Source organism: Pleurodeles waltl, chromosome 7 (assembly GCF_031143425.1).
Source record: "Pleurodeles waltl isolate 20211129_DDA chromosome 7, aPleWal1.hap1.20221129, whole genome shotgun sequence".
NCBI lineage: Eukaryota > Metazoa > Chordata > Amphibia > Caudata > Salamandridae > Pleurodeles > Pleurodeles waltl.
In genome coordinates, this window is record NC_090446.1 from 132,299,913 (window position 1) to 132,315,742 (window position 15,830).

General features: G+C 45.3%; 1 protein-coding gene across 1 annotated transcript in view; it reads left to right on the forward strand.

Annotated features, from left to right (window-relative positions):
- Positions 1 to 15,830, forward strand: part of LOC138303853 (purine nucleoside phosphorylase-like) — a 57,851-nt gene that overhangs the window by 31,816 nt on the left and 10,205 nt on the right. Inside the window, exons 2-3 of the mRNA XM_069243333.1 lie at positions 3,600 to 3,763; positions 11,842 to 11,945. Of these exons, the coding sequence (XP_069099434.1) occupies positions 3,600 to 3,763; positions 11,842 to 11,945 (268 nt within the window). The remainder of the gene's footprint in view (positions 1 to 3,599; positions 3,764 to 11,841; positions 11,946 to 15,830) is intronic.

Sequence of the window (15,830 nt, forward strand, 5' to 3'; positions counted from 1 at the left end):
GTAGCCTTTCAGATGTGCTAGCTTTTGTGATGACCCGGAAGAGAGGGCAGGAGGGCTTTTATAGATTCCCTACGTGTCCTCCCAGACAATGTATATAGAATCAAAAGCTATGGCAAACTTAACTTAGAGAAGAATACTTGAAGCTTGGCCTATCAAGGAGGGTGTCTCTTATTCAGCACACAGGACCCTCAACCACCAAAGGTAGCATGCTTCTTCATAGGTCCACTGCTCCAGGTGGCAAGCTCATCTCAATGGGTCCTGATAGAACGATCTTTTGTAAAGAACATTTTTCAAAAGGGCGTTTGTTTATAGAACAAAGGATCTGAATTAACTTACCTATTAATTAACTATGTGAATTTTATTTGGGGTTTCCCCCATTAAGATTAAAAACTGGGAGCAGATATTACATGTTTTGGGAACAAAGCTGTCCCACATTTTCTGCTCAGCATGTTTAGGCTACACTTTTAAGCTAAAAAATAGACAGTGGACTCCTTCAAGACCCTAGGATTTCTAACACCATCACTAAACAGCTTGGAATGAATGTATTATGTGTGGTGGGTGCCGTTAAGTGAATATTTAATTAGAAATAATAATAGTACCTATGGTTTTGATTACAACCCATCTACAATTGTTACCCGTGTATTACTGTGGAAATTTGCTGTTGGAGGGAAAGTAGTGGTACCGCTGCAGCCACGCATTCATCAAAGGATGGCACCAAAAATGTACACCTACTATCTATCTACTACTGAGGGGTGAACGTGTGACCACAGGGACAACATCTTCCGGTCTTCACTTTCCTTGAACAACTGAACGCATTCTGGTATTTGTAGTCTTGGTTCAATTTAACAAAAGCAAGAGTTTCACCAGACCTGGAAACAATCTGTAGGAGGAAAGACCAGCACTGCAATCAGTGGCAGCAGGCTACTAGAAGTCATCTGGTAATCTTAGCATAAGAGCATCTCACCTACAATGCCCCATATAGTCTTACTAAAATTCCCAGAAGATTGAAGCAGGCAAGTCCTCTTGTTCGGGGGGTGGGGGGTGGGGGTTGGGGCAAATAGTAGGGGCGCAAGGGTGTAAAAAGTCCAAGGACCGTGATTGGTGAGCGTGCAATCGTTACCACCTCGTCTCCTTTCCCCTCATCTAAGCTTTTACCATATAAAGACATAGCTAACGTGGAATGTTCCTGCTTCAACCAAGAGAAAGAACCGCACTATGGGCAGCATACTGCAGTTGTGTAAGTTAAATGAAATGAAATGACCGATGCGGCTAAGTGTTCAATATAGGAGCAGGAACCCCTTTAGCCAAAGCCATATGACCCAGCAAAACAAATTCACCAACATTCTGGGGAAAGTGATGTGAGCTCACACACTCTGCGGCTGCTCATGCGACTTGACAGAAAGTTACTTGACTAGGCTGTTGACCTTGATGACGTCACAGGAAGTGCTGGTGCATGACTCAGTTGCATCATATAAACTGGATTTCGAAGGAAAAGAAGAACATTCTCAGCCTTCCACTGAAGTGTTTTGGAAGTGTTTTTTTTTTCAGTGGGCCTGGAAGGCATTTGCTCTTAAGGACAATGTTTGACCTAGCTACTTATACCCTAATTGGAAGATAGTTTCTATGGTTTAAAGGCTTTTCATTGTAACTCATCGAAGTACTTGCTCCCGTGTTTTGGTATATTTTCTATGCTTCACTGGCTGCAGAAGGCAGAGTGATCACCAATTAGAGGACAGATGACATTGGGGACATGGTGACCCTGTGACCCCGTACAGGTGAGAAGGCCTCTGAGGAATGTTCTGAATTCTTCAACAGCTTTCTAACCTTTACAAACACATTTGTCATTCAGAAATTACATCAAACAATTCCGAGAAGATAGCTAAATACGTTATTTCTAGGCACCATAGCACTTTGTGCATTTTGCTTGACAGTGTAATATTGTTACGTACTCCGCTGTACTGAGTGCACGTACAGTTCATTAGAACAGAGCAGTGGTGTTTGTGGGCCTCTTGCATGGGGCTTATAATTTGATTTAAATGAACTTAAATACCATCTGAGTATTGATAGATAGGAGGGAATGCTGAGTGATTGGCAAGAACCCATGGGAAGCTAGAAGGAACCTAGGGGATGCAAACAGAAGCAGGGTAGCAGCTGCTACCCCTCACAACCGCCATAGACAGGATTATCCTACGCCAACCCTGCGGTGAGAACTAAAAGGAAAAGGAGTACCCAGGGAGTGCATGAGAGATATCTATCGAGGAGGTATGGCTCACCTCATCCAGGTAGTGGCCGTACATCTGGTGGACCCCCGTTAGGGGAGCATCTCAATGTTAGTCAAGGCATTACCATCTTTACTCCTGGCCATGGGTAGCCGTGGTGGCCTCCAGCTGTGCCCCTTGGCCCAGGCTAACAGACCCATACAGTGAGTGACAGACAGACAGACACCATCTTCTCAGTGAGATGCTGTTTTCGTGCCTTACCTCTGGGGTGGGAAGGTGAATCTACTCCTCTGAAAATTGATTTAAAAACGGCCACAGGAGTAATCTGTGACTTGAAATCGAAAAAGGATGCCACATTAGGAACAAAACACCGGTCCAACCTAAGGAAAAGCTCATCTGTAATCATCTGGTTAACAGGAGATTGTACAAAAGGGAGACTATGTCATCGAGATGGGTAGTGCTGGGTTTTGCTACCAGAAAAGTAATTCAGGGAGAATTTGTTAGCCTGGAGAGGACCCAAGGAAATAGCGTAGTGGTGCGCAAGGCTTCAAAAATCATCCTAAAGGAATAAAATAAATAAATAAAATGATGTTTAAAAAAAATAAAACTCTAAACGGCCTTTTAGATCTAAGTTTAGGGACACATGGCAATGCCCTTGACTAGAAAATGAGCCCCATAACGACCATAGAACTTTTGAGTTGAAGACCAGCATCTAGCCTGGGTGGAAATTGACAGTTCATGAAAGTAACTCAGCGTGAAATCTGGATGGTGGGTATAGCTCGCTGCTGTCTGTGGCATTATGGTGTCCATCCCTGGCACTTTGGAGGCCGTCTGTGGAATATTATGGCCATTCCTCTTCTTAAGTAGGTATACTTTGCATTATAGTGACTATGACTGGCATGAAGTGGCAATTTCTAGCAACAGATGCTCTTTTGATGGTTCTGGACCCCTATCTGGCATAGGGTGGCCAACCCCGACATAAGGTGGGAATGCGTGGTCTTGTAAGATGCAGCCCGGCATTTGAGTCTAAAAATGAGAATATGAAGCAGCATCTGTTTATGTGTCAAAAATAACAAATTAGCGTGCAATAATAAATGTGTATTTTTGCTTAAAATTAAAAGCTCTTTATTTGATGGCAACATGGCAGCATTTTCCAGAAAATCATAAACTAATGTTTCGCAACAAAAATGCAGCAAATTTGCCAAAATAAATAAGCTGGTAATAGAAGGGCAAACTAGAGGAAATAGGAACATTAGTTTATTTCCCACTAACGAAAAATGAGACAGTAGTTTAAAGTGGGAGGTGGTGCACAGCGATTCTTCCCTCGGCCTCTGACGTGAGACAGCCTGCACTCAATGTCCATGTCCCCTTCTCTTTCAGCTATGAGGACTGTGAGGCGACCGCCCAGTGGCTTCTTGGGCACATCAAGCGCCAGCCCGAAATCGCCATCATCTGCGGCTCAGGACTCGGCATGCTGGCAGAAACCTTGGAGGGGAAGCAAACCTTCGAATACGGAGAGATCCCCCACTTTCCCACAAGTACAGGTACCCCATCACAGGCACCGCATGGAGGGGAGGCCAGCTAACGGGGCAGGAGGTATTGCTCGACAGGCCGGTTGTTCTCAAAGGCTTGCAGGGCACAGTAGGCCATATTTGAGGCACTGGGCGTTATTTGAAAAAACGTTAATTGTGGGCGGTATTATATGCCCTACTCCTCAGTTTCTTCACACAAAAACCTGGGCTATCAACTCTCAATTCCTTAGAGTTTTACTTGTTGTCAAATCCTATAGGAGGGACAGCTACATGCACATTAGAAATGTGTTCCTTCTTTTTTGAGAAAAACATTTATTATCTGTTGTTTTCAGCGACTGGCGGTTGCTTCTAGAGCAGAAGTCCTGAGGCACTTGCACAATCGTTTTATTTTTCATCTGCTGGCTCATCCAGCAGTTCAGGGAGGGACGAGGCAGGGCCACGGGACGTGGGAGGGGGGAGGATTAGAGAGTGCACCTAAGAATGCATGTGTGTATTTGGCCAGCCATCTTAGGCCAGCCAAACACATGTGCACTTAGGTTTCTCTAGCCCCGCTGTGAACACAGCCGGGCTGGAGAAAATGCAAAGACCCCAGGGCTGTGTCTGAGTCGCTGGCCAAGTTGCTCAGGCCAATCCTGACGCTGCTTTATGCTATGTTTAGCATGAAAGCAGCGCCAGGATTGCTGGGGAGCCTATGCTGGTGTCCCCATTGAATGCTGGGATACCACATGGAGGGAAGAGGAGCGATGGTGGGACACCACATGGAGGAAAGAGGAGCACGGTGGCAGGAGACGGGGGTAAGGTACGTTTATTTTGTTTTTTTTCTTATTTCTCCCCCTCCGTCTCCCTTCCCGCCCTTCCTTTGCCCCCCCTCACTCCTACCCTTGAGATTTGCAGCAGCCACCGCTCCACTTTTCAGTTTTACCCGGAAGTCATGGTAGTGCTTTATTCGCTGAAAACCAAATCCCACAGCACTTTAGGTTATATTGTTAGGTGAAAAAGTTGTATTGTGAAGGGTGGGAAATATTTTAGCATTGGCTAGGATTCCTTATGCAGTGGCATAACTGGATTTCTCCTTAAAATATCAATTACAACTAGTTTTCATTTGTTCAGGCCTAACAGTTGAAGATTTATGTAGACGTCTCAAGGAAATATTTGGCAATTTCTCAAACCTGTCACATGAAATCTCTTGGAAAGACATTGCATTAGAATTAAAACCACTCATCCCCCTGAACTGACCTCCATGGCTATTGACATCTCTTTCAACTGTGAAAAGCTTGTTTTCATACGTAGGATCCCTCCTTCTGGAATATGTGGCTTCTAGAGGGTCCTTTGAAGGAGCTGCTCACCTGGTGGGATTCCCAATCCCCTTGAGTGCTGAAATCTGGAGGTCAGCAGGAACCAATTGTGTGGTCCTGTATAGACTGTTGTCTTGTGTTGGGGCAGACCTGCAATATTTCCCCAAATGGAAAAAAAAACCTTAGAACTGTTGGACTAGGTAAAAACATTTTCGCACAAAATGATTGGTTTGACCAACTGCTGGGGGATTGCTTGTTTGATCAGTTTTGTGGAATTTTGCCAGGTGGAATCCATATTGGACAAAGCCTACAGGATGGGCCTCCGGACACTTTTTGAGATGCAGAAAAGATTCTAAGTGAAACAGTGAACAACAAGCATATGCCAACTCGATTGCTCAAAATATACTACATCAATTGCTAAATCCTTATCAATTTTATAGAATGCTCTTGCAAACAATTTGACTACTTTTATCATAATTCGAGTTTCCATTTGGTTTTCAGAATAACATGTTTTACCCATTATTATGAATTTTGGATATTTTCTTTGATTTTTCATTGATTTCTAAAATTGCATAGGTACCATTATTTTTCAATCATGGCATTTTTCCACTTTTGTTTTTTATCACATTTTCATGGAAAGAAGGTATACAGGGACGTCTTGCCCTCTGCTATCCCCGGCACTGCTTTTGTGACCCCTGGCCTCACAGGTGCCAAATTCAGTGCTAGGAACACAGTGACAGTGCATCCTTATGGAAGTCAGTTCGAGCACAACTCTCTTTGTTTTCTGTCCATTTTATATCGCACTATTAGTGGATAATAGCATATTATTCACTATTAGTATAATACAAATAGAGTACAATTAGCTGGAATATGCCCTTCCGTGGCAGCTGAGGAAAGTAAAAAATGATTTTTAATGCATGTTGTGTGCGTGTCTACGGGTTAGAGTGAGTTTATGTGAGAGAGAGTGTATGTAAGTGTGAATTTGTGTGTATGTGTGATTATGTGTGTGTGAGTGAAAGCTGAGGTCAAAGGGTGTGTGATGTCACTTCCACTGCCCCAGACCAGTGGCAGCCGGCAGCATTAGGAGGGAGGAGGGCTGGCGGGAAGCGCACACACACACACACACACACACACACACACACATTTATTCTTTCACACACAGACACGCACGCACATCCATTAACAACACTCATAACATTCAAACATGCACGCACGCACGCACCAAACATTAATTTTAAAAGTTCACACACACTCATTCTTTCACACACACATGCACGCATGCACATCCATCAACAACACTCATTCCATTCAAACATGCGCGCACGCACCAAACATTAATTTAAAACATTATACACACACATTCATTGTTTCACGCACGCAGATCCATTAACACTCATAACATTCAAACATGCACGCACGCACGCACCAAACATTCATTATAAAACACCTCACACACACACACTTACCTTCAGCTTCGAGGTCCCAAGGGGGTTGGGACTGCTGTCTTCCCTCGGCAGCAGTCCCAGCCTCGCCACAGAGTGGGATGGGGTCAGTGAGACTGCTGACCCCACCCCACTCTGTGACGAAGTGTCACTGATTGACACTCACCCTGGGCGCTTCGGGGCTTAAACCTGAAGCGCCCAGGGCGAGTGTCAATGGGTGACGCTTTCCTCGTCACCCAGGGAAGGGCCTCGAGGCACCTTTGCTGAGCCGAGGAGGTCACGCCCATAGGAGCTCTGACCTCCTCAGCCCAGCAAAGTTCAGCTCAGGCAGCCAGGAGTCTGCGCAAATCGTGCATGTCTCACTCCTGGCTGTCTGAGCTGAAAATGAAGAGTGTCTGTCAGGCTGACCTTTGTTCAACCTGACAGACACTCTTCATGAGGGGCAAAAGGTGGGGGGCGTGCCCCTCCGCCCTAAAGGACGGGCCGCGCCTGCCCCAGGCATTTTGGTGAATTGACGTCTGTGACGGTACAGTTGTTAAAAGTCAAGACTATAGGACTACATGAAGAGCGGCCATATTTTACCCCCAAACCAAGCCAACTTTCTGGGGGGCTGCAGCTCTATTGACCACTTTGTGGTGGCTATGACACCGATGAATAAATATGTGCATTCGAGAAAAGCCCATCCCTCTATTGCCTTTTCAAATATGGCAAAAGGTTTTGATTGTCTTGATGGCTGACTTTCATGCGCAAAGTAAGAAAGTTTGGGGATGCGTAGTGGCTTTCTCCAGTTGGGTCAAGTCAGCGAAGGCTACATATTTCCTTGAGGAGGATTTGATGGATGCGGGAGGCAGTACCAGTGAAGTCAGATGAAATGAGGGGGGGTGCCAATGATGTTCTCTAGCCCCAGCCATGCTTCCTCTACTTTCAGCAGACTCTAATGCTAATATTAAAACCAAGGAACCAACCTGTCTAGTCATTTGAGGGGGAAGCGGACAGAGGCAGGAGTGTGAGGCACGTTGTATTTTCATCTGTACACTGATGACAAAGCGAGAGACCTCGAGTTAAGAAAAAAAGAATCAGTGAAGGTTGGTACCACGTGTAGTGCTGCTAAATTGGAATTTAGATGTAAAACATGTGCACCAAGGGATTTATCACGTGCTGTAAGGTAACATCTCACTGAATAAATGTGTTTACGGCACATTAAAATCTGCTATTTATAGTGCCAATGGATCTAATCAAGGCTCTTTCTCCTACTGTTCTGTGCACCTGGGATGGAAAGCTCAGTCGTCGCTTGCATACATTATTATATATAAAGATTATCCGCTTAAAAGCAGGATTAAGGTGGCAGTGGAAGAAGCTATGGGTGACTGTGGTGAAAGTCACTGCTACTTGGGACTGACATTAAAAGTTCTGAAGAGTGGATAAGACATATGAGGACAGCATCTCAAGGGACCCAGTAAAATGCAGATGGATTAATAGCTCTAACTCAGTGTGTGGTAGACAGATTGTTCCTCAATGCTTAAAACTACTTGGAGCAAAACATGATTCCTTCCTTGACATATGAGCCAAATTTAACACCATGGCAACAATGTGAAACAGATGCTGACAACAAACACTAGGAGTTCCACAGTGCCCGCCCACAAGGGCTCTGGTAAAAATTTGCCGCTATTGGTCATGGCAATGTCCAGAGAAGTCTTGCTTCTTTACTACTTTAATTTCAAAAGCATCAAAATCTGAATACTGTTAATGTCATGAATACATCTAGGAACGCCTCCTGCAAGGGTAGCTGAGGTTGACTGTAATAGCCTTCTGCATCCTTGTGATGTGATACGTATTTATAAAGCGCGTAGCTTTTCAAAGACTTCCCAGCGCTAAGTGGGTGCAAGCGAACATGCGAGTGTAGAGACAGGATCTGGTTCAAATTAATGGGGTTAGAGCCAATTTTTTTACATTTTTCTGAACCTTGGCTACTTCTTTTGTTTCTCAACTTCTGGGGCATTGAATTCCACAGCTTTGGGGTCAGATGAGAGAAGGATCTGCCCTACCCATCTGGCCCTTTGAACTCTCAGCACATTTAATAGCTGTGCCTTTGATGATCCTAAGGTCCTGCTAGGGGTGTAAGGAGCCACGAGGTTACTAATAGAAGGGGCCCTTTATGGTTGATTCCTCTACATGCCACAAAGAGTGCCATAAAATTGATCCTTTCTACTACAGGCAGCTAGTGCAAGGAGGTCAGTGCCTTTTTTACAGAGAGGTACATGGGAACCTTGAAGATGATCCTGGACGCCATGTTCTGGACTACCTGAAGTCTCTTAATGATATATTTAGGTGAGCCCAAATACAGGGAGTTCCCATAATCCAGGAAAGAGAAAATAAACGTCTAGACCACTGACCTCCGAGTTTGAGGGGGTAAAAGATCTAGAATTTTATATAGGCTGTTAATTTTTTTACCAGGAGAAAGGAAGACCACCAGTTGGCTGTTGTCAGCATAAGAAATAATCAACACTCCAAATTCCCTCAATATATCAGCCAATGGACACAGATAAATATTAAAAACTGGGGGGGGGGCTAAGAGCAGAGCCTTGTGGGACCCCATAGTTTAGGGGAAGTATATCAGAATAACATGGGGATTCCCAGATTTGAAAGGACCTTTCTTTCAGAAATGAGGATTACCAGTTCAGAGCGCCATTTTATATTCCAACTTCGCTCATTCTGAACATCAGGGTCTTGTGGTCAACTGTAACAAATGCTGTGCTCAGGTCAAGGAGAATGATAGCTGCCGCACCACCTTTATCTAGGAGGGATTTCAATTCTTCTGTTACTGTTAGTAGCGTGATTCCCGTATTGTGTTGTGGGTGGAAACCAATCTGGGTGGGTTAAGAAGCAAGTATAGAGAAAGGGATTGGTTAATATTTTTTTCCAGAACTTTCCACAAGACTGGGAGTAAGGAGATGGGTCTGTAATTCCTTGGACATAAGGGGTCAAGATTAGGGTTTTTAGCAGCGGCTTCACCATTGCATGTTTCCAAGCGCAGGGAACTATCCCTGTGGAAAGGGACAGATTAAGAAGATCTAGCATGATCGGAAAAGTCTCCAGGGCTCCTTGTTGCAGAATGTGAGGTGGTGCCGGATTCAGAGGGGATCCTGATTTGACTTTACCAAGTGGATCTTATAGAGATTTCATAGTAACCAGGGGGAATTTTAAAAAGCATGCTCTTTCGTTGTGCAACACTTGATTATCCGGCGTATTAGCCAAAGCCTTTTTGGTCTGTTGTAAATGACTGTAAATAGCTGACACTTTGGCCCTCATTCCTACTTTGGCGGGCGGCGGTCGCCGCCCGCCAAGCGGGAACCGCCAGAAGACCGTAACGCGGTCAAAAGACCGCGGCGGTCATTCTGACTTTCCTGCTGGGCTGGCGGGCGACCGCCAAAAGGCCGCCCGCCCGCCCAGCGGGAAAGCACCAGCAACGAGGAAGCCGGCTCCGAATGGAGCCGGCGGAGTTGCTGGTGTGCGACGGGTGCAGTTGCACCCGTCGCGATTTTCAGTGTCTGCCAAGCAGACACTGAAAATCAATGTGGGGCCCTGTTAGGGGGCCCCTGCAGTGCCCATGCCAGTGGCATGGGCACTGCAGGGGCCCCCAGGGGCCCCACGACGCCCGTTCCGGCCAGCCTGGTTCTGGCGGTGAAAACCGCCAGAACCAGGCTGGCGGGAAGGGGGTCGGAATCCCCATGGCGGCGCTGCTTGCAGCGCCGCCGTGGAGGATTCACAGGGGCAGCGGGAAACCGGCGGGAAACCGCCGGCTTCCCTTTTCTGACCGCGTCTTTACCGCCGCGGTCAGAATAGCCCCAGAAGCACCGCCAGCCTGTTGGCGGTGCTTCCTCCGTCCCCTACCCTGGCGGTCTCGGACCGCCAGGGTAGGAATGACCCCCTTTGTTTTGAAAATACTCCACAAGTTTGTTGCAGTGGTCTGCTGTTGGGATGAGCAATGTATTATCCACTTTTAATGTGGTAAGTGACATAACAATGTGGAAGAGTTCCGTAGGTGCATCGAGTGCTTCCATCATTAGTGCTTTATAATAAGATGCCTGTGCCTTTTTAATTTCCTATTGGTAGTTTCTAATAGCAGTCCTGTAGGTACGTTTTTGCTTTTCTTTATATTTTTTCCTCTATTTTCTTTCTAGAATTTTACATCCTCTTTTTAAGGACACCAGATGGGGAGCAAACCAAGGGGCAGATTTTCCTTTCTTTCTTTCTTTATGGTAGTGACAGGGATCGTTTCATCGACTGAGGTCTTAATCCAGTCTTTCACTAGAGAGTTTGCTATCTCAGCAGGTTTCCCAATTTCTGGCATAGTGGAGGCATGGAGTGTGAGATGCCCAAGAGGTTGAATTCCTACCAGGGGCAGCTCCTCCATTAGGGTGGAGGAGTGCTGCTCCCGCCCCACCAGCAGCAGAAGCTGCAAACCTTTTACCAAAAAACGATAATAAACAGTGCTTATTATCGCTTTTGGGTAAAAGTGTGGGTCCACTGGGGTGACGAGCAGTGAGGGGGAATGCTCAGCACTCCCTCTCAGAGCGCATGTGTGTTTGGCAGGCTGTCTCAGGCTGGACAAACACACATGCGCACTAGGCTCTCTCCACCCAGCAACACAGTTGCCAGGCGGGAGAGAGCCTGCACAGGCTGCCAATCTGCCTGGGAGCGCGTTGGCTGGGCGCTCCCAGCCAATCGTGACGCTGATTTGAGCAGCATCAGGATTAGTCGCAGGACAGGTTGGGAGCCTGTGCCTGACGCGAGGAAATGGAGAAGCGGAGCGAAGCACAGCCTTATGGTAAGTGTTTTTTTTTTATTTATATATTTTTTATTTTAATTTCCCCCTGCGTGCCACCCCGCCCCTTCTGTTTGCCACGAGCCGCTCCTGATTCCTAGAGTCTGAATTCCTACCAACAGGCAAATGAGAAGCAAGAAGTAGATGTATTTAGAGATAAAGCACACACTGAGTGTAAAATAAGTCAGAATGGGTACCCTCAGAACCAAACTACAGGAGCGAGACAAATTATTGTCCTGGATGAAATTGCCAGCAAAAAAAGGCAAGACTATGAAAGGGTTTATGATAATACACGGTAGCTCAAAGATTGAAAGTTATCAAATGTGTGTTTTCTTTTTTAATTTGCTAATTGTACTGTTTACTTTGAGTGTTACTAACATATATATATATATATATATATATATATTTATATATATATATATATATATATATATACACACACAAAGTGTATATATACATAAGTATACACAAAAGTTTTCCCCATGCACCTACCACTCCTAATGTTGACATGCTTTTCTTGCCCTACAGTGCCCGGTCATGCCGGAAAGCTGGTGTTTGGAGATTTGCAGGGGAAGTTCTGCGTCTGCATGAAAGGTCGTTTTCACATGTATGAGGGGTACCCGCTCTGGAAGGTATGTGTTGCATTGTACGCACATGGAGCATTCGTAGCATGAACATCAAATGCTGTAGGAAGTCTTTTAACACTACTGTCTCGCATGCCTTGCTCTGGTTCTACTGACTTCATTTAGAGCAGGGAACACAACTGCCAGCTCCACCATCCAAAGGAAGAGATTGCTGGGCAAACAGTGGTGGATATTGCATCAGATTGACCCTAACCGCTGTGCATTTAGCATGGTGATCTCTGGCAGGAAAAAACATAAATATCCCTCATGCACTGGAAAAAAAAACTGCCAGTGCATCAGGGACATTGATGTTTTTCTTTTCTTTTCAGAAAAAAATGCTATAGGGGGTATAATTTGGAGAAATCAAGAACACAAAAGATGCCCGGTCTGCCACGCTGCCATGATGGCACATTGGCACCATGCAGAATTGAGCAGCTTTGCCAAATGTGTTCCTGCTATGTCAGCATAAGTGTCTTCAGCAAATCATCCTCGTTCTTTTGAAGAACTTTACCTTTGGTGGTTTGGCTGCAGCTGTGACTGTGGAGGTGGGCCTCTGCCATACCAGCTGATTGGCTGCGGCCAAGCATAAATGAGGCTCATAGTTTTCAATATAACAAGGGGCATATTTTACAAGAAAGCGACGCATCAGTCTTTCTGCAACACTTCTCGTGCATCACCTTGTGCCCCCCTAACAATACCATGTGTGCACCATTTACACAATAGGGCACACCATGGCGTACGTTAGGACAATAGTGTCAAAAATGTTGACGCTATTGTGGTGCTTTGCAGGATTAGCGACCAAAATGATGGTGCTAATCCTGCACAGTTAAGGGAGGCCCATTAAAAACAATTGCAGCGTCACTTTAATGCCTGCCTCATGAAGGCATTGAAAATGACGCTAAAAATGGAGCAGTGAAAGCTTGTAAATCTCACTGTGCCATTGTTACAGGCCTCCTTGCGGGGGAATGCCATCCTTGCATACATTATGCCTGGCGCAGGCATAATGTGGTGCAAGATAGTTAAAAAGTGGTGCAATGCATGCATTGCGCTACTTTGTAAATATGGCATGGGGAAATGGCCTCCTCAATGCCACATTAGCGTAAAAAAATACACTAATGTGGCACAAGGAGGCACGAAGGGGCTTGTAAATATGCCCCCAAGTGAACAACATACCATAAGATCGTCTCACTTAGGTCTGTTTGCAAACGTAAGTAAAATGCACAAATGGCTTATTTTTTTGCGTGTAAATTCTTGCTTTGCATTGACAAAATGGGAATTTACAGAACCAGAATGTTTTGCATGCATAATATTACCTTAGTAGAGTGTAATATTATGTGTGGGAAAAACTTCTAACAGAGGTAGGAAGTGTTCGTTCCAAGGTGTGATGTGCAGTTACTCAAGCATGGACCTCAGAGGACTGAAAGCTCTGCACAAACCCCTCCCACAGTCCCTCATCATCCCCGTCTCTTCTAGTACCCTGAATCAACTTTGGCACCAAGCTTAGAGGTTGCAAATTAACATAAAACAATTAAGAAGTCTTTCTTTGGTAATCTGATTGTTGAAGGTGACCCTCAATGCTTTGAAGCAGTCGCTGTGCAGCACATGCCCAACACGTCAAACCTATAAGATAGTTTTTCTCTGGAGGTCTCTGTTGTCTGTTTACTCTGGGCTGTATTTACTTTTTAGGTCGCAGTCTACCAGAGAGCACAGCTGTCTGGTTAGCTAAAGATATCTTGGGGACTTTCAGAAAATTGAGCTAGGAATGCATTCCGCTTGTTGATTACTATGGGCTTTGTGGCCTGTAACTCAAACAAACTGGCTTTCCATTTGCTGGGTTTGTTTGCTTTTGGTTCTCCAGGTTCGGTTTGTCCCTTCCGTTGCCTAAACTGTGTTTACAGTATTCTTTCAAAAACTCCCTTTCTGTAAACAGGCCTTTAAATCTTGTTCTTAAACTGCCACATTTGCTGTGCATTCAAAGACCAAGGTCAAATGTCAGGTGTTATCTTCAAAGGACAGGTATTTACTTTTCTTTCTCTGACTTCAAAGTGAGAGGATTTATGTGACAATCTTGCTAGATACTGGGGGTAAGAAATAATTGTTTTCTAGCACACCAAAACATTTACATGAACTGTGTGATTATTTCAGAATATATCAGAATTAGGAACACACAAATAAAGCACATTTTTGTTATTTCTGAAGTGCGTTGGAAACAAATACTTTAATATGAATCATTAAAGTAGATGATGCAATTTTCACATATTTTCGTCTGTTTTATGAGTAAAACTACATGCCTGTACAAATGTAATGGTCATTTCAATTGAAAATGTGTTGTCTGTAATGGCAGTGCGACTGCATCACTCCACTTTACACTAATCCACGTGACTGGACTCTGCACATTCCACTCTACGCCAATGCACTCTATTCCACTTCATGCAACACCTCTCTGCTCCATCCTGTACCACTCTACTCAATACCAATGCACTCTTCGCTACTCTACTCCACAACACAGCACTCTTCGCTACTGTACTGTCCCCCACCCCAGTCAATGCCACACCAATCTACTCTGCACAACTCCACTGTTTTCCACTGTACTCTACACCACTCTGCAACACTGCACTCTACACCACTGCTCTCTGCGCCAATACACTTCACTCTGTAACACTCAACTCAATGCTTCTGCACTCTGTGACAAGCCACTATACGCTACTCTAATCTACTCTGCACCACTGCACTGTACACCACTTTACTCTACGTCATTAACATCTATGCCACTCTGCACAAGTTCACAGTACCCTGCACCACTCCACTCTATGCCTCTTCACTCTACTCTGAAACAATCTACTCTCTGCCACTGCACTCTACGCCACTCCACTCTATGCCACTGCACTCTGCACCACTCTATTCTTACACTGTACTCTTAACCACTGCACTTTACAGGAATGTACTCTACACAACTGCACTCTCTGCCACTGAACTCTATGTCACTCTACTCTGCACTACTCCACTCTACACCTCTGCACCCTATGGCACTACACTCTACTCTGCACCATTCTATGTTACTGTAGTCTAGTCTGCACCACTCCATGCCACTGCACTCTGTGCCACTCAATTGTACTCTGAACTCCATGCCACTCAACTCTAGTCTGTGCCACTGCCCTCGGCATCACTGAACTGTACGCCACTGCACTCTGCACCACTCTATGCCACTCTACCTTACACCACTGCACTCTATGCCACTGCACTCTACGCCACTCTACTCTGCACCACTCTACTTTGTGCCACTCTACACTGCGCCACTCCACTCTGCGCCACTCCAGTCTACTATGTATCACTCTAAACTACGTCAATGCATTCTACAAAGCTGCATTGTATGCCACTTATTTCAATGCCACTGCAGTCTACGCCACTCTACTCTGCGCCACTCTACACCGCCCCACTCCACTCTGCGCCACTCTACTCTGCAAGACTCCACTCTACTATGCACCACTCTAAACTACGTCAATGCATTCTACAAAGCTGCATTGTACGCCACTGAATTCAATGCCACTGCACTCTATGCCTCCATACTCTGCAACACTCTACGCCAATTCACTCCACACCAGGTGACTGTACTTGATGCCACTCCAGTGTATGCCACTCAATGCTAATCTACACTACGCCATTCCAATACATGACACTCTCTTCCACTCCATTCTACAACACTCTACTTCACTCTTCGCCATTCAACTATACAACACTCCACACCACTCTCTTCTATGCCACTAACGTTTAGCCATGCTGAACAGCAGCCACACTGGTAAAAAACATGGCTAAAACACATTGGCAAAGCCTATAGCTCTTGCTTGGCAAGACCTATTGACTCTGTCAATGTTTGCTGTCCTTCGTGCTCTGGAA